This window comes from Pseudonaja textilis, chromosome 1 (assembly GCF_049901715.1).
Source record: "Pseudonaja textilis isolate UNSWEBS1 chromosome 1, rPseTex1.2, whole genome shotgun sequence".
Classification (NCBI taxonomy): Eukaryota; Metazoa; Chordata; class Lepidosauria; order Squamata; family Elapidae; genus Pseudonaja; species Pseudonaja textilis.
In genome coordinates this window covers 326,629,449-326,649,173 of record NC_141990.1, presented here as the reverse complement: position 1 = coordinate 326,649,173, position 19,725 = coordinate 326,629,449, and the positions used below count along the sequence as shown (strand labels likewise).

The 19,725-nt window shown below is 42.9% G+C and overlaps 1 protein-coding gene across 3 annotated transcripts in view; it reads left to right on the top strand.

Moving 5' to 3' along the window:
• The window catches only part of WDR18 (WD repeat domain 18), a 64,580-nt gene that overhangs the window by 30,864 nt on the left and 13,991 nt on the right, over positions 1–19,725 (top strand). For all 3 annotated transcript variants that reach the window (XM_087922728.1, XM_026699006.2, XM_087922729.1), the window contains exons 6-8: positions 1,012–1,076; positions 3,454–3,578; positions 18,684–18,850. In XM_087922728.1, coding sequence (XP_087778854.1) covers positions 1,012–1,076; positions 3,454–3,578; positions 18,684–18,850 — 357 coding nt within the window. The remainder of the gene's footprint in view (positions 1–1,011; positions 1,077–3,453; positions 3,579–18,683; positions 18,851–19,725) is intronic.

Sequence of the window (19,725 nt, the reverse complement as noted above, 5' to 3'; positions counted from 1 at the left end):
GCAGTATCGCAGGCTAACTCTGCCCACTGCCGGGTGTTCGATCCTGAACGGATCAGAGTTGAGTCAGCCTTCCATTCTTCCGAGGCCGATAAAAAGAAGACCCAGATTGTTGGGGACAATATGCTGACTCTGTAAACTGCTTAGAGCAGGCTGTAGAGACCTATGAAGAGGTGTATAAGTCTAAGTACTATTGCTATCGCTATAAAAAAAACAATAAAGTCCTTCCTTACACTGCGAATAAAATAATGCCACATTTTGTGGGTCTGCTGAATCAGTTAAGTCAGGAATGAAAAATCAGATCTGTATGGTCCATGTTTTATTCCCCTTAGTTATTATTAATGTGGCCACCCAGCTGAAGCCAATGGGGCTCTAAGAGCCCACAAAAGAAAAGGAGAAAGAAAGCCATAATTAACCAATACAATATACCTCATTAAAATGTGACTGGAGTGTAGTAGCACTGTTGTGTTTTGGACTTTGGGTTCCTGCAGATCAGCTCAACAGCACAAGTCACCCCAAATCCTAATTGGGTTAAGGAACAAACCACCTCCTAGTTTTGTCTTGTTTCTAATGGCCATTGCTTCTTCCATAGCCTGCTACTTTTTGTTTACCAGAGACCACCTTAATTCTGTCTTGACAGAACACTTTCCTTCTCCTACCTGGGCAGAATATAAATTGATTTTCAGGGAGGAAAGCAATCTTGGTGGGCAGCCTTAAGGTTACAGTACCTCAAATGCCAAAGACCTGGGTGTGAATTTCAACAGCAAATCTGTTTCCTTCTAGCAACCGTAGTTTCTTTTAGTAGCCATAGTGCAGTGGAAGATCCCGAGTACCTCCAGTTTAGAAGCATTAGGTAACAAATAAAGGGAAGGTCTGTCCACCAAACTACTACTGCCTGAGCAAAATATAAGGAATATAGTAGATTATTAACTTGGAAGGAGCTTCCTCAATCTTTCATTCCTGTTTGATTATCCAGAATGGTGCATTAAAATATAATTTTCCCCCTTCTCTCAGCCTGTGCAAAGAGAAAGAGGTTTTCAGTCTGAGCAGGAGAACGGAAAGATCTTCAAAGGACATAGGTGAGTGTCTCATTTTTATGTTCCTTCTTTGAACTGGCACGATTTGAATATTTAGCCTGGGCCAGCACAGCTTCCATTTATGGCTACTGCAGGAATGAATGTCTGTCATAATCCCCAAAATAGCAAGATTCCGCCCCTCCCCCCACAAAAAAAAATTATACCGCTGATATTTTTTCAGATTTTTAAGAGTCACAGATGGGTTCCTTTGGTGAATATCCCATAATCTCTCCTTGGGCACATGGCAACCATTGGGTGAGATTGCACAGAGGGTACTACACAGAGGTGGTATTCAGCAGGTTCTGACCAGTTCTGGAGAACCGATAGCTTGAGTATTGAGTCGTTTGGAGAAATTTTGAGTAGTTCAGAGAACTGGCAAATATCACCTCTGACTGGCCCCCCTGCCCCCATCTATTCTCTGCCTCCAAAGTCCCAGCTGATCGGCTGGATCTTCTTTGTTGCCCTGCACAGGAGAACAGAGCTGGAAAGCAGGTTAGTGGGGTGGGGAGGGAATGGGGATTTTGCAGTAACCTTCCCCTACCCTGCCCACCAAGCCACACCACGCTCACCAAGCCATGCCCACAGAACCAGTAGGAAAAAAAAATTGAATTCCACCACTGGTGGTACAACTTGAAAAAAAATGGCAATCCTTGGTTCAATGCCAGTTTCTAAATCTCACCAACATGGGCTGCTGGTCCCTTCTACAGGTAGTCCTCGACTTACAACCATTCATTTAGTGACCGTTCAGAGTTACTGGGTATTCATGAAAAGAATGCTTTCATTCAGGCACTGGAAAAAGAGACATGACCATTTATTTCACGTGATCAAAATTCAAGTGCTTGGCAACTGGCTCACATTTACGATGGTTGCAATGTCCCAATGTCCCAGGATCATGGGATCGATCGCCTTTTGCAACCTTCTGACAAGCAAAGTCAGTGGGGAAGCCAGATTCGCTTAACAACCGTTGTTAACTAACTTAACAATTGCAGTGATGCACTTTAACAGCTTAATGGCAAGAAAGGTCTTTTTTTTTTCATTTTTCTCCGAATGCCATCACTCTGCTAAACAAATAATTCCCTCAACACTGTCCAACTATTACTATTACTCCTCCCATCCTTCCTTTTAACCCATCTCCTCCCACTTATGACTGTATGACTGTAATCTTGTTGCTTGTATCCTAACTATTTTCATTGACTGTTTCCTAGTATTTTTTGATTGCTTATTGTACCCTATGACTATTACTAAGTGTTGTACCGGATGATTTTTGACTCTTGACGAATGAATATTTTATGTACCCTGAGAGTATTTGCACCAAGACAAATTCCTTGTGTGTCCAATCACACTTGGCCAATAAAGAATTCTATTCTATTCTATTCTATTCTATTCTATTCTATTCTATTCTATTCTATTCTATTCTATTCTATTCTATTCTATTCTATTCTAAAATGGGCCCAAACCCCACTTAACAATGGCTTAGCAATAGAAATTTTGGGCTCAGTTATGGTCGTAAGTTGAGGACTATCTGTACCTTGATGAGGAATCGGAGCTAATCTTGGTTCCATCTTGGTCTGAGAAATAAGAGCAAGGAAAGAAAGAACATATCACGATAGCAGTGACCTTATGGGAGACTCAGACCTTCTGTGAGCAGGTACCTTTGAGTGTGAGTCCCTCTCTGTGGCCAGTACCATCCAATAAGGTTAAGAGGACCTCGGTGAGGAGGGCTAGAATGTGGGAGCATAGACATCTCAAGCACCATTTCAACCACTTTCTTAATAAAAAAAAATATGGAAATGATACTGATAAATAAACTTCCAATAAAGGAGAATATTTGTAGGATTGAAACGAGGGGTCCTTGATGCTCTCCAGGCTTAGTTATTTTCTTGCAGGTGTTCCCATGAGGATGTTACCAAGTTTGGCTAATGAAACGTTTGCAAGAAAGCAGGCAAATTCACAGACTGCCAAGGACCCTTCAAAATCAAAGTTAGTCATTTTAGACCGGTTTCCTTGTTTAATACTCGAATCAGGACTGGCAACCCAGTCATTAAGCAATGCGGTCGGTAAGCCTCCCAGAGAGTCACTTTGGATAGTGAGATGGGTGGCCTCTAAATTTAGCGTGCTTACAACCTTACTTCAGCTTTCTTTCGTTTTACAGTCCTGCAAAGGTCATAAATGTTACCATGCAGGAAGGAGAGGGGCTCTTCAGAGTGTAATATGATTTTTGTTTTCAACTTACCGTAGATGTTGAAGAAGTAGGAGAACCGGCAAATCCCTTCTGCCAAGCAAGAGCAGGGACTTCTCGACCCAGATCCTCTCTTGACGGCACCACTTGCGAAAACGTTGAAGAACCTCAAGTAAAGCCCCTGTCATCTTCTTTCCATAGGAATCAGGTGACGTGTCTCTCCGTCTCCACTGATGGAAGCCTTCTGCTCTCTGGCTCGCATGACGAAACCGTTCGGCTGTGGGACATCCAGAGCAAACAATGTCTCCGCACCGTGAATTACAAAGGTCTGTATGTCTCTGTATAGATCAGAGGTCTCCAAATTTGGCAACTTTAAGACTTGCGGACTTCAACTCCCAGAGCTGGCTGAGGAATTCTGGGAGTTGAAGTCGACAAGTCTTAAAGTTGCCAAGTTTGGGGACCCCTGGTATAGATATTTAACTTACCTGGTGGGAGAAGGAAAACTTCTGGCTCTTAAGGCAAGGTTGGGAAAGAAAAGGAACATTTTAAACCTTGAAGTTCAAAACATGAAGCTTTTTAGCTAAAATACTTCATACTGTCACCCTAATAAGTTGGAACTGAAGGCTGAGTCAACTTTGAGCCTGTGGGATTTGAACTTCCGGCAACCAGCAGTCAGCAGAAGTAGCCTGCAGTACTGCATTTTAACCACTGCGCCACCACAGCTCTATAAAATATTATAAAATAAACATTTCGATGATGATTGCCTAAAAGCAATTGTATCCAGGCAACACACTGTTTGATTGAAATGGTTGGAAGTGTGAAAAATGGGTCATAAGTCACTTTTTTCAGTGAAGTTGTAACTTTGAACAGTCACTAAATGAATTACTGTAAGTTGAGATTTACATCAGGGGTTTACAGTTTTTATTGTTTTCAACCCAACGTATTTAGAATAGAATGGAATGGAATAGGAATAGAATATTGTCACTTTGACACTTTAAATGTACATTAATCAGCATACATTAAAATGAAATTTCATTGCATTCAGCTGTCATTCATATTTGTAACCTTTCCCTACGATTCTGGCTGATTCTGGCTCTGCTATCCTATCAGGTTCAAAAGAATTTGTACCCATTTTAAGGCTTAAAAAGCCTTTTGTGTACACCTACATAATTGGTTCTTCTAAAGATAGGTTTGAGAAATTCCGGTTGCATTTGATTGACAATTTTCCTTGGGGAATTTTCTCCACTTCAAGGTGGGTGGGGCTGGGCGCATCAGAGCTCTGTTGTTGCATAAAACCTTCATGTCAGTGAATTTCCCATGAAAGCAGACTGGGTGTTTGTTTTTTTTCTTCAGTTCATTACCATTGCAATATGATTTACAACTCCTCTGTATTTTTGATGTTCAGAACAGCCTAAGCGATGCTTAAAATGTTAAGTTAGTAAAAGGGATATAAAATTTGCATGGCTGAATCTTAAATATCGTAATGAGACTTGATACCATCAATTCTTCATCGTGCTGAATGACTTGGTAGTTAGCTAAACACACAGCGTAAGTCGCGGTACAAGTTCTGTTTGTATAAAAAGGCCATAGCACACACTTGAAAGTTGTAAGGCTGCCCAAGTAACATTACTTCCAGGGCAGTAATTCTCAACCTTGGCAACTTTTAAGAAGGGTGGATCATAATTACAAGTAGTCCTCGATTTACAACAGTTCATTTAGTGACCGTTCAAAGTTACAGTGGCACTGAAAAAAGGGGCTTATGACTGTTTTTGTTTACACTTACGACCATTGCAGCATTCCCCATGGTCACATGATCAAAATTCAGGCACTTGACAATTGACTCATACTTACGACAGTTGCAGTGTCCCAGAGTTAGGTGATCCCCTTTTGCGACCTTTCTGACAAGCAAAGTCAATGTCAAAGCCAGATTTACTTAACAACTGGGTTACTAAGTTAATAATTGCAGTGATTCATTTAACAACTGTGATAAGAATGTCCATAAAATGGGGCAAAACCCACTTAACAATGTCTCCCTTACCTACAGAAATGTTTGGCTCAGTTTAAATCTTAAGCCTTAAGTCAAGGACTATCTGTACTTGAGAACCACTGTTCTAGGATGTAGCTCTGGAATGCTTCTGTTGCTCAAGGAGGCAGTTATTAAGAGAGTTGGGTCATAAAAAAATATCAATAGGAAACAGCAACACAAACAAAAATTCTTACTTTAAGATCAGAGGTTTATTGTTTCTAATAATTTGGAACATAAGAAATGAATAGATATAAAAGATACAATAGTAGTAATACACTTACATTAATAAGCCATTGCAATGGGATCCCCTGACCAAGCAGATCCTAAGGACAGCTAAAGCCAAACAGGACCCCCGAGCTGATCTCAAACCCTATCCTTTATAGTTTTTTTCTAACCACATAACCCACTTCCTTATTTCCTTTCTGACTGACCATCAGTTTCCACATATACCTGTGTACAACTGAAACTTTCAGCCATCTTGTTACTTTTAGTTCCTCATTTCTCATGGTTTCATTCTTCTGGTTCATAAGTTGCAATCTTTTAGGAAAATTACAGGCACTTCTGTTACTGGATAAGAATGTTGGTTCATGCCTGTTTTATTTAGGCCTGATACATTTATATAGGAATCATCTACTCTAATATATATATATATATTCACAGTTGCATCCAACTTAAGACCTTTTTGTTTGTTTATTGTTAAACAATTCCCAGCGGTTAAGTGTTGTGTAATTGTTAAGCGAATCTGGCTTTTCCCATTGAGTTTGTCTTTGTCAGAAGCGAGCAAGCCAGGGAGAGATAATAGAGTTGGGCACAGGAGGGAGAGAGAGAGATCCAGAATGATCTACAACCAATAATACTCTTTGTCCAAATTGAGCATTTGAGATTTTTTTCCCCCTCCGTATAAAAAAATGACAAAATTCAGTCAATGCGATAAGGGTTTTTATATATCTGCCATAGAGAACATTTTTCTGATGTGCTCTACTAACTTTAAATTCACCGTTCTTGGATCGAGATGTTTCTAAGGTGAGGGAAATGAGGGAAGCGGAAGCACATTTATAAAATCGCCACAAAAGGAACAGAAACCAGATGTCGAGTTCACAGCAAAGCGGGTACAAGTAGCCCTCGACAAATGACCTCAACTGAGCCCAAAACGTCTGTTGTGATTCTCAGCCCGTTTGAGGCCGTTTTTGCCCTCCCGGAGGCTCGAGGGAAACCTCTGCAGCCTCGGGAGGCCGAAAAACGGGCCTTCCAGAAATACCGGAAGTGCCCATTTTCAGCATCCAGGGGGCCTTGGGGGAGACCATTTTTGCCCTCCCAGAGGCTCAAGGGAAGCCTCTGGAGACTAAAAACAGGCCTGTTTCAGCACTTCTAGCATGTCTGGAAGGCCCGTTTTTCCACCTCCTGAGGCTGCAGTGGCTTCCCCCGAGCCTCCAGGAAGGCAAAAACTGCCTCAAATGGGGCGAAAATCAGCTGGGAGGCACGCACGTGCGCAGTGCAGGTAAGTTTGACTGGGGCTTGCGTGCCCATATAAATGGCTCTGCGTGCCACCTGCATGCTATAGGTTCGCCATCACTGGTTTAGATAGAATCCATAGTGAAGGCAGGATCTTTGGTAATCATCTGTGATAATTAGTAACCAGAGGGAGCATCTGGTGCTCCATAGGATTCCTGAAGGCATTTAGCCGGTCACTTTAGGAAATAGATCAAAAAATGGTCTGGTAGCAGTTCACGAACATCTATGCTTTTTTAAATAAAATGTCAGAAAAAACTCCACCTGACCTCTCCTGATGTTTTTGCCCTCATAGACTAACTGAGCTCCATTCCTACATGGTTTAAGAAATTGGAAACTCGGCTTGATAGTAATTGAGGCCGTTGAGGGCTTTCTTTGGGTCTTATTGTACCCGTCTTGTGGGTAATGCATTACAGGCAGTCCTCGAGTTACAACCTTAGTGGAATCTATTTGTCACAATCATAAAAATACAACGTTTTTTGTGGCAGTTGTTAAGTAAAATCAACCTGGTTGTTAAGCAAATCCACAGTTGTTAAGTGAACCAATGGTTTGCCAAAACCCGGAAACAGGCGCCAGTTTTCAGCAAAATGTTGTAAAATGTGGTCATGTGATCGAGGGATGCTACAAATAGCCATAAATGTGGCCAACACATGATGTGTGTGTGGGGGTGTGTGTGTTACCATCAGAACTTTGCATCCAGATCATAACTATCCCCTCAGGTAGGCCTGTCAGAACTCTGAATGGCCGCTAAGTAACCAGTTGGTTGTAAACCAAGGACTACTGTCACGGCCTTCAAGAAGTTATTGTTCCTTTCAAATTATTTACTTTCATTTATTGACATTTATTAGCCACTGAGCTCTCATGGACTCAAAAGAGTCCAAAAGTAGAGGAATATATCAAAAAGAGGAAATGGCTGTGAAAGTCTGACTCACAGACGAACACAATACAGAAGCCTAATGATGGCAGATGAGATTCTGCCGAAACGTCGCTGCAACTTTAAAAGCACAACTATAATGACGTGGGAAAATACCTGAACAAAGCTGAATACCATACATATAGGTACCCGCGAAAACTTAAGAAAACAAATTTCACACACATATCTCTCTCTCTCTCTCTCTCTCTCTCTCTCTATCTCTATCTCTATCTCTATCTCTATCTCTGTCTGTCTGTCTGTCTGGTATTCAGCTTTGTTCAGGTATTTTCCCACATCATTATAGTTGTGCTTTTAAAGTTGTAGCAACGTTTCGGCAGAATCTCATCTGCCATCATCAGGCTTCTGTATTGTGTTCATCTGTGAGTCAGACTTTTACAGTTGTTTCAGTTTTAAATCTGGGGCTAGCCTACTGCTGTGCCAGAATGGTTTTTTCTTCATCCTGATTGGTTGGGAGTCTTGGTCTGTGTTTATTGGTCTTGGAGTTTGCTGTGTTCTGCTTGATTGGTGTTTCTAATATCTTCTGTCTGTTTTGTAGTTTTTTTTGTCTTGATTGGCTGGCAACATTGTGTTTCCTGTATTGGACTACGGAGAATCTGTAGCCTCTCTTCCAGCTCAGAGCTGTGCTTATGTTGAGGTGAGGGGAATGTCCTTCAGCTCAGAAACAGATAACAAACTTGGCACATTATGGAACTTTAGTTCATTTTCCGATTTAAAAAAAAAGATGAAAAGATACACCAGATAGCTGCTGCGGTGATGAAAATTGAATGTGTACTTGTATCCTAGCTTGTCCTGCCAGTGAATTACTTCCTTTCCATTTATTTATTATCTTCACTTTGGCTGGGCCCAGTCTCCTAACAGCTGGCATGGGTCACTTCCTCCCTGACCTTTCATCCGAGTGGGAATCTGCAGACTTGCTGTGAGGTTTCACTCCAGTGCAAAGCGGGTCATGCTGTTCTGAACCAAGCTAGTTAACTGCCTCTTGGGGATTTTTTTTTAAATTTATTTAATGGGGTCAAGAAAGCTTTGCTTTCCCTGGTCCGTAACAAAACTGTTTCCTTGTTGCAGTGTCTTAAGTACTTCCCTCCACTCTTGTTTGCTGCAGAAGGCTCTTCGGCCCGGCTGTAAATTGCTTGCTATTGTCACTCCCCTTGGGAAGTAACGCTATTAACAATCTTTTATCTCCACCTAGCAGAACATGAGATAAGGAGCTGCCAGTGACAGCTCAGGCAATGATATCTCTTTCCTTGGAGATCTGTGTGCCTTCTTGGAAATCGCTCCCACCTTGTCCCTCAAAGAACCACTTGGCTGCTTCTGTTTCACAGTCCCAAATGCCTCCCAGCCCTTTTCAGCATCAGCTTTGGGTCTTAAGAGGCTGCTGCTCTTGCAGGACAGGAGTCAAAAAAACAACAACTCCTCTTAAGCAGGAGGGGAAAAAAGAAGAGAAGACGATCCAGACAGTGCTAATAAGATGCCTCAAAGCTTAGCTGTAAGGCCTGTCATTTTAATACATAACTCTCAGGTCTGATAGTATTTTCTTCCACCAGGCTCCTGACAGATCTATCTTAAAGTTTATTTAATAAGCACAGGCTAGGTTTGAGCATTTGCTTGTAGGGGGAAAAGAAAATACATTTAGATTCATATCAAATCAATTTCTTAAGTTATGATCCTGGATGAGCAGTAGAAACGGCCAAATAAAATCAGACAAAAGGAAAGAGAAAGGATGAGATCTGATGTCAACTATGGCCTCGTTTTAAGTGCTTCAACACCCCCCAAAATTGGCTCCCGCATTAAGTGATTTCACTATTTCGAGTCTGGAGGTAAAACGTAGGTGTAAAAACCATCCGTTCTCCCAAGTGTATTTAATAAAAGAGGAGTTACGAGGTCCTTTTGAAGGTCCTTATAAAACTTACGGTAAAATAAAGACATGTTGAATTGATTTGATTTCCCCAGAATCACAAGGGCATAAGTTTTGAGTTTGGGAAGTATTGGCAACTCTGCCAAATAGTAGCAGAGGTGGAAGAATGTACTCTCTGGTACTGATAAATCCTCTCCTAAAGCCGGAGGAAATAAGTATGTACAAACACCAGGCAGGTTGTCAGGAGCCTAAGTCTTGCATACATCAGGAGTATTGAAAGAATGAATGAGTTGACTTCAGATGGGTAATTCAGTTATCCGGTCTTTGTAACACTTAACTTTTTGACCTGAACATAATATGAATACAGAATCTGCAGCAAGGGCGGGCAATTGATTTTCCCAAGGAGTCACCTCAGAAACAGGGGCTTTTGTGGAGTGTCCTGCTGCTGCCCCCTTCCCATGCACCGCTGCCCCCCCCACCCCAAACCAACCGCTAGCCGGACAGGGACAGGAGAAAAGGACTGGATGTGACCTGCCGGCTATAAAATGCCTGTGGCCTTAATTTTTGCTCTACAACCACCTTTGTCCATAATGAAAAATAATTGTCAGCTAAGACTAGCAGTAGCGAAACTGTAGGATTTCTAATCAGTTGCTATCAATAGTCACCATGCCCTGGGTTCAGTTTAGAGCAAACGTTTCTATTCGTTTCTATGGTGTGGTGCAGTGGCCTAGAGCCTCACCTCACAATCAGGAGGCTATGAGTTTGAACCTAGGTACAGGCAGATATTTCTCTCTCTGGGCACAATGAGAATATATCTGCTGAACAAAACCCCTCATTGGTGACAGGAAGGGCGTCTGGCCACTCTGCTAGCTCCATTCAGTTGCCCAGACTCCACCCCGCCAAAGAGTATGGGATCGTTAAAAGAAGATGGTTTCTATTCATTTCTATTTCCCGCACTGAAACTAAGGCCACGAGAACTTACTGATGTAAAGAGACCCAAAGTTCTGTAAGTTCAAAATGCTCACCAACATAGATACCTATCTGGTGATTTTCTGGAAGGTTCTTGTCTAGGGACAGTTTGGTGTAGTGGTTCGGGTGCTGGCCAAGAAACCAGCAGATGGTGAGTTCTAGTTTTGCCTTAGACATGAAATCTGGCTAGTTGACTCTCACTCTCTCTCTCTCTCTCACAACCCTACCCACTACACAGGGTTGTTACTGTGTGGAAAGGAGGAGGAGGAAGGCGTATTATGTAGATTTGCTGCTCTGAATTACTTATAAAGTAATTCAAGTCGGGATTTTAAACCATCAAATAGAGGCCTAGTGGTGAAATGCAGTATTGCAGGCAAACACTTCCCACAGCCTGAAATTCAATCCTAATGGGGCTGAAGGTTGACTCGGCCTTCCATCCTTCCCAGGTCGGTAAAATGAGGGCCCAGATTCTTGGGGGGACAATATGCAAATAATGCTGACATTACTGCTATAGAGACTGCTATAAAGTATTATGGGGCGGTATATAAGCCTAAATGCTATTGCTGTTGCGGTAAAAGCCAAATGAATTATTCTCCCACTTCTCTGCGTACTTCAGTCACTTCCAAGGTATAGGTCCTGCATACTAGAAGGCAGAACAATCTCCCCATAGTCCCACTTACTTACTTAAATAGTCCCCTCAATCCTCTGGATTATTCTCTTTCCAAACAGGCAGTTTACTTAAAAATCAGGAGGGGTCCTCGGCATTGCATTTTTTTTCAGCTTCCGAAGGTTGCCAGGGCTCCTGCTGAATTATTCATTTTTTATTTATTACACTTAGAAGGCCGCCTAACTCTATAAAGGAACTGAGAGGCATACAGCATTAAAACTAGTATGAATAGGGAAAGAATGTGTCCAGAAAAAGACATTCAGTGCTACTATAGGTCGAATCCTATAAAGCAGGGGTCCCTGACACCCCCCCCAGTCCGCAGCCCAGTAGCGCTCCGTGGCCCTTTGGGAACTGGGCCACACAACAAATAACTGAAAGCTCTATTTGTGCAAGTGATTGGCACACACAAAACCATCCCCACTTCCCCTGCACCACCACCGCAGCCGATCCACGGAGCCAGAAAGGTTAGGGACCACTGCTATAAAGGGCTCCACTCTCACCCTAATATGGTGAGAGCCATATGGAACTTGGCAAGGTGCCCATGATCCTTAGCTGTTGGAACTACATTTCCTATCTTCCTCAGGCACTGTATTCAAGATGGATGAGAATTATGGTTTGGGGGGTCCAAGGCTGGAATCGAAGGGAATGGAATGAAAGAGAATATTAATGAATCGGGTGTAGAAAATTTCCGAGGGGGGGGAAAAAGATTTGTCCACAGACTAACGGAAAAGATAAACGGTTTTGGAAGAAAAGAGACCTATAGCCAAATTAAATATCCTTATGCTAAACCTACTCGGGTATCTAATGTCACCTTATCCATAGAACTCAGAGCCAGGAAGAGCTGTAATTAGGCGTATTATAGTCATAAGTTATTGCTGATTCTTAAAGTCATAGACTTGGACTGACCATAGAGGTGATCCAGATCTATATTTCTCAACCTCAGCAACTTTAAAATGCGTGGATCTAAACTTCCAACATTCCCCAGTCAGTCCACTCAAGTTGCTGAGGTTGAGAAATACCGATCTAGTGGTCCACCTTCCTGCTCGGTGCGAAGGCCAACAAAGCATCTCTGACAGGCAACCAGCTCTTGTTTGAAGACCTCTAGTGAAGAAAAAAAAATGCCATGGCATGTGGGCAGCATGTTCACTGGTTGACAGCTCAAAGCCAGGAGGTTGGTCCTGATGTCCAGTTCGAATTCTGTTCCTTGTGGTTATAATCTATTAGTTCTGATGCCTCCTGGGGCAATAAGGAATAAGTCCACTCTTCCTTCAGCGTGACAGCCCTTCAGATATACGAACACTGCTATTGTATCTCCTCTTTGTCATCTTTTCTGTAGGCTAAAGTTTCCCAGTTCCTGTAATTATCCCTCAAAGCGCTTGGTTTCCAGATCCTTCTCCATGTTGGTAGCCCTCATCTGAACTTGCTCCAGTTTATTACGTCCCTTGTTGGACCGTGCTGGCCAGAATTGAGTACAATTCTCCAAAACATCTAACCAAAGCAGGGCAGAAAGGAAAAAATTATTTTCCATGACTTGGTCTCTGCATTCCTATTAACATGTTCCTGATAAAGCCAAGTTTGGCTTTGCCTTTTTAGCAATTCCACAAGTAGCTCATGTTTAATTTGCAGTAAACAAAAGCACCCCAAACTTTCACATATTTTACTACTTAGTGAAGTCTTCCCATCAGAGGTGGTATTCAGCAGGTTCTGACCAATTCTAGAGTACCAGTAGCAGAAATTCTGAGTAGTTCGGAGAACCGGAAAAGCCATGCCCACAGAACCGGTAGTAACAAAATTGAATCCCACCACTGCTTCCCATCCTAGGTGCCTCGCCTTTTTCCTTTTCAGATGTAGATGCATTTCTCTGTATTAAATTCCATCCTATTCATTTTAGCCCACTAATTTTTAGATATTTTAACATCCTGTTAGGAATGTAAGTCACCTAACAGTTTGGTTGATAAAAATATAAACCAGGATAGACATTTTAATACTGTCTCTCTAAGAGAATGCTAAAATTGTAATTGGGTGTGGTTTCCAAATGGCCATAAGATGGAGCCAGAAACCTGGGTTGTTCTGTAATTTCTGAGAGTGTTGCCATTCCTGCATTTCCCCATTGAGTGTTACTGATCATCGTTATTCTTGGATTTGATGTGAGTGTGTTACTGAACTGTTTTTGATACTGGACTTTGTTATTTGGATTATCCCTGGACTGAAAACTGACTGCTTTAACCGTGAATGACTTGGACTGTGTTTGGACTTCGCTTAACCGTTTACTGGAAGTAAAACCTACATGTTACTATAGAGTGTAGCTGTGTGCTGTTTGTGTGTTATTCTTCACCACTCTCACTATGTCTCCCTGTGTGCGCTCATTCTCCTAACGGGGAATTACCTCAACACATCTCCTCTCTCTTATCTAAAAGTATTGGCCATGCTTTGTCTTTTTTTGTCATCCGTAAACTTTATCAGCGCTGCTAAACTTTGACATCAAAGTCATTGATAAGATTTGGGGGGGAGCATTACTTTGTGTAAACATATCACACAAAAAATAAGCATCGATAAGAAATAATATTTTAGGATTTGGAAGAGAAGGTAGGTTTGTCTCAGATTATCTGCTCATAAATAGCAGTGCAATAAGTGTACTTAAGAATATAATAAGAACGTCCAGAATTTCAAATGCACTTTTAGGATGCATCAGCATAAATATAATCCCCAAATCATGAGAAATCATCATTCTACTTTTTTGGGACTCAGTAAGACCCCACTTTGACTCCTCAGACTTCCATATTTTATGCAAGATTCAAGAAACTGGAGCAGGAACGGGAAGGCAACCTGGAAAATTAAGCAATGAGCAGTGATTAAAAGAGCAGAGTAGGTTTGGTCTCGAGAAAAGACGATGAGAGACTGGCAGTTTTCAACCACAATGAACAAGCACTTGAATTGGCCTTCTCAGACGTTTTCTTTAGAATTGGTGTTGGCATTGGTGTCGTTCTAGCGTTTGTTCCAGTTGCTGGCTGGAAGGAGGAAGCGGGGCAGGCAGAAGCAAAGGAACTGTTTACTTGACAAGCAACTGTGATCTTCTCAGGGCTAAATTCTTCCAGTTACTAAGCCTCTTCTGCTCACCCACCAGGCCATTCCTGGATCTTCCTTATCACCGGCTGCCTTTTGAATGTACTCATATGTGAGTGTGAATTAAGGCTAAGGGAAAAGCTAACAGCTGCGTGGGTAAATGCTGTAATTAAAGCATTCATTAACTCCCGTGAAGGGGGAGAGACATCATTACCGTGGGCAGCTACAAAAGTCACAATGATGGATGTCTTGCTCGGGGGACGGCAGCATGGCCATCATTCAGTATTACATTCAGGTGCTCCAGGGAGATCGTAGAGGGATCTTTCCTCCTGGTTAGCTTTGGACACCTAACCGAACAGTAAATTGGGAAGAAAATAATACTCACACAGGCAGGAGGGAGTCCCGGCTTTGGATAGCTCAACCCGGTGCAACTTGGGACCATCAATCTGGGCAGAGCTTGTAGAATCCATTACTTCTTATATAATTGGCTATTCTGCTTTGTCAGCGGGTGCTCCAGCCTCAAAATTCAATCGCAGAATTGGGCAGGTGCAAATTACGGTCGAGATAAGTGTGCCACCTAGTCATCTTTTTAGCAGCAGGATTGTCCTTTAATCTTGCTCTTCCCCTGCAAAGGGGGAAAACGCATTCAATTTGCAACCATTTTGAAAGAGTGCCACTTCCTGACAGCTCAGTCTGAACTGAGCGATTGTTCCAATACCTGATTAAAAGGACAGGCTGACAGATGAAAATCTTGACATAGAAAGCTATTTTTGGCTCCTGTATGAAACAGGAGGGAGCATGACTTGAACAGGAGAGAGCTACATTCAAATCCTTTCATACCAACAGAAAAGAATATTGGTAGCTCAGGGTTCAACAGTGGAGTCCTAGGTTCTCCCTGAGCTTAGTTGTTTGCTTGCAGATGTTTCACTACCCTACCTAAGAAAGGAGTGGGATTTGTTTTCCGTTTATATACAGTGGCTTGTCCACTGTCATTGTCGGTCCAAGTGTTGCTTTCTTCTTGGAAGTTCCTGAATTGGCTATTGTTCACTGTTTGATTGCTAGTCTGGTATTAATCATGGTGTTAATCCCTGCATACCTGGATGTTGATTGCTGGCTGGGAGGTGTTTTAAGTCTTTTGCTTTCCTTTTTAGCTTTTTGATTTCTCTATTGAATAGCATGTAAATGTTGTTTATCTCTATATGTCTGTTGATGGCTAATTCGTCTCAATACCAAGCTTTCAGGAATACTCTAGCGTTTTTTGACTTAGCTTGGTCTAGGACAGTGATGGGGAACCTATGGCAATGTGCCACAGGTGGCCCACAGAGCCATTTGTGCAGGCACACAAGCCCCAGCCAAACTTACCTGCACTGCGCATGTGCACGCCTCCCTGCTGATTTTTCAGCCCATTTGAGGCCTTTTTTTGGCCTCCCAGAGACTCGAGGGAAGCCTCTGCAGCTTTAGGGAGGCCAAAAAACAGCCCTTCCGGAAATACCGGAAGTGATGAAACAGGCCCCATTTTTCGGCCTCCAAAAGCTACAGAGGCTTCCCTCAAGCCTCTGGGAGGCTGAAGAAGGCCTCAAACGGGCCGAAAATCAGCTGGGAAGCATGCACCTGTGCAGTGTAGGTAAGGGGAGTGTTGCACGTGGGTGGGCGGGGCGCATTGCATTGTGGGTGTCGGCATGCACACACTTTCGGCACACCACAGCAAAAAGGTTCGCCATCTACCTATCACTGGTCTAGGCTACCGACAGGGCAAGCCACTGTATATAAACAGATTAAACTCCACTCTCATCTAGCACAGAAGACATTACCTCGTTGGGTAATTAAACGTCTGCAAGAAAGCAACCAAACTCAGAGAGCACTAAGAGCACAGATCCTTACATTTGACCATGGAGCTTTCTTGGGTCTCTTGCAAAACTGCTATGGAAATAATAATAGGGAAGATTTCTTTTGGTCTCTTAGATCAGGGTTTCCCAACCTTGGCAACCTTAAGACACGTGGTTTTCAGTATGGCTGGCTGAGGAATTCTGGGAGTTGAAGTCCACATATCTTAAGGTTGCCAAGGTTGGAGAACTCTGTCTTAGGGAGAAGGTAGATAATTATAATAAATAGAGAAATAAATTATTCCAATGTATTGAGGGGAGCAGCCTCTTTGATGACCCTACTCCTGACAAAATGATAGTCAGTTCCTCGGTTGTGTAGCCTTCAACAATAATACAGTGGGCAGGTCTTTTGATTCACAATGCAAGGCAGACAACTTCGGTTTAGACTCTTCCAGGTATGCTGGACTATAACTCCCATCCTCCTCAAGTCAGTATGGGGAAGATGGAGAGCTTTAGTCCATAGCAGATCTCTTGGCTTGTGTGTAAGTGTCCCAGAAATGTGGGTTAAACAGCCGTCTTCCTTTTTCCTCCTTCAATCCATCATGCAGCCTTTAAAAATAAAAGAGTTTGGTACTTAAATGCCCATGGGTGATCTGTAGGGGTCCTTAGTGATAAAACACATAACAGGTGAATTCACTTGTTAGCTAAATTGAAAACAAACAGCACACTGTTAAACACAAGGTACAATAATGTGTAGGAGCAATGTAGCACAATTTTTTTTTTTTAAAAAAGGTAGCAATAGCAACATTTTTTTAAAAAGCCCATTACTAAACTATACAGGTCATTTTCAGACATTCATAAAGCTTCCCTTCCGAAAGGCTGAGCAGGTAAGAAGAGTTTTAGGCGAATAAGCCTACCCGTGTGTGTCTCAAGGTCCTATTTCCAACGTAAATGCCCACAAGGCTGTGTTTTCTGGGCCTTTCAGAGCTTTTGTCAATTTTCTGCCTGACAAGTCAAGCTGTCTAACTAACGGCTTCACTCTTGTGCCTTGAAATCCATGACTGAATATTGAACTGCATCCTGTGGGCCCTAAACACAAATAGACAAGACAGCTCTCGGTGTATTGACATCCAAGTCTATGGATGTCTGCAGGAGACTTTTAATTCTAAGACACTGAAGCACTGAAATACTTACTCTGCATGCAGGAAGGCCTACATTAAAAGAGTTGGGGAAGATCCTTTGGGAAGGATTCTTTCTGAGCTGAAAGAAAGGTAAACATTTCAGAATCAAGCTGGATTCCTCTTGGTTATATGGGCACAGGCGTGTCATTTTCTCGGCAGCTGTACAAAATGGTTTGCCACGGACTTCTTTTTGTTGTTTATTTGGTGTTGTTTTTTTTTCCCCCTTAAACTTGCTGATCCACTTGAGATTTCTGGAGTTTCCTGTGAGTTTCCCATCTGGTATTTAGGTTTGAGCCCAAATAAATTTGGGTTTAGGTCAGCCAGAGTTCTTTCAACCTCTTTTAAAAAGCCTAATTGCTTAATAGTAGCTACTTCCATCTTCTTCCTCCTCCTCCTCCTCTTCCTCCTCCTCCTCCTCCTCCTCCTCCTCCTCCTTTTTTTTTTGAGTTTAGGAAAGATCACTAGATTAGCTAAGCAAATTAATCCTTTCCTGTAAACTGCTTCTTTTGTAAGAGATGCTTAAAGATGATGTGGTTCACAGCCGGTGAACCGGTGCAGACGGCAGTGGAATCGGACAGTGGGGAAGAATGGGGACCAGTTAGGGAGTCTGGGGAGGACTCGGAAAAGGGTCCTGCAACCAATGCAGAGATGGAACCAGGACCATCTGGGAGTGGGGTGCTGACTCTGGAGCCTTCGGAGTCTGGCAGCAGCAAGGCAGAGGATCCTGGGGAGCCTGTTCCCAGTGCGCATGTGCACAGAGCTGCTAGAAGGCAAGAGCAGCTGAAACAAAAGGGGCAACTCGGGAGTAAGGCTGGGAGGTGATTGCCCCTCCCATAAGGTATAAAGCGTCAGGCCAAGGTGATGAAACCTTTGCAGGAAGCAAAGTAGTTCAGTCGGTTCAGAGTCATCCTTGAAGCTCTTTGTACTTCGGTTGGTTTTTTTGTACTTGGTTTCTTTTCTAGTTTATTTGATACTTCTGTTTTTGGCAGCACTTCACAGAACTGAAAGGTGTGTGCTTATCTCGGGGGACTGTTTGAGATTCATTCCGGCTGGGAATGAAAACAATTCCCAGCGTTGTAATAAAATAAGTCTTGCTTTTAAAATAAGCGTGCACGTAATTACGGTTTAGGAAACCTGGGTCAGAACAAAAGAGGCCAGTTGCATGCTATGGTTGGTTTGGAGTGCAAGGATTTACGCACCCTGATGGAAAGGATGTTGAGTTGTGTCAGTCAGTTCTTTCCTAAAGGGCAGCCACGTGCATATTCTGCAGCAGAAGCAACAGGCTCTTGGGATGTCTCAGGCTAACGGTTTAATATCGCACGAGGTTTTATGTTCCACGCAAGCTGCTGTTCTTATTAGCTGCGTATGCCCACTACATGTAACCCATTCCTTCTGCTCCGGTAGGTCCGATCACAAATGCTTTCCTCACCCTGGCACCTGCCAACATGCTGAATCCGGACAGCAAGCCTCGCATCCCACTGCCAAAATTCAGCCGGCATCTTCACAGCACAGAGAACATGGAAAGCTCTGCCAGCGAGGGGCTGACACTGTGCCTGGGGCTGCATCAGAAGGTAAGGAAACAAAGCGGAAGGAATTGGCAAGAGATGAAGTGTCCAGCCATGTGTGTGGGGTGTGCGAGACATTCATTCTTCCGGCCAAAGCGGGAGCAGCCTCGGCAGATGGCTAGTCCCTGGTGATGCCATGCAAGATCTTCAACAGGCCTAGCTAAACGTTCTGGGGGCACTAAAACAGTAATAAGCTTCACCGCCGCCACACCTGCATTTCTTGGGACTTGAAATGAACCCCGTGCTCATTGCGGCTGGGAAGGATCATAAATGCTCGGAATTGAATTTGGCAGACAGGCACTTAATCACAGGTGTGTGTTTTAGGATGAACAGTAAATGGAAATCAGGTGGCACAGAGGAGGAAACTGTTTAATCCAGAGCCATAATGATAAATAGAGCTGGGCTTTCACTCTTAGCAAGGAGCAAATAATTGTGCTGCTGGGAATTCCTTAGAATTTATTTGATCCACCACTGAGGGTGTCCTAGGCTAGATCAGGTGCAGCAAAGTGGGTCTTACATTGCATTATCCAAGGTTATTTTCCCCAATAGAATCTCCCTGTTCGAGGCCAATATTCCCCAAATATGAGATTGTAAAGGAGGAACAACGGGGGAAACAATCTCCTCCATCCACATCTTCCAAGGGATGCTAAAACAGGATCTTTTGGATCTTCCCATAATAGGAAGGAAGAGATCAAGAAGAAATCGGGTTTCTTCCATTCGTTATTCCAAGCGACTGGAAAGTATCATTTTCCAGCCCTGTTTCTCAGCACTTTCTCTGTTTGTGACAGAGAGAAAAGATGGAGGTGAGGACCAATGTATACAGCACAAAGAGCAGATAACCCATATTTATATTGAACTCTCACTTAACCACTCTTCTGGTG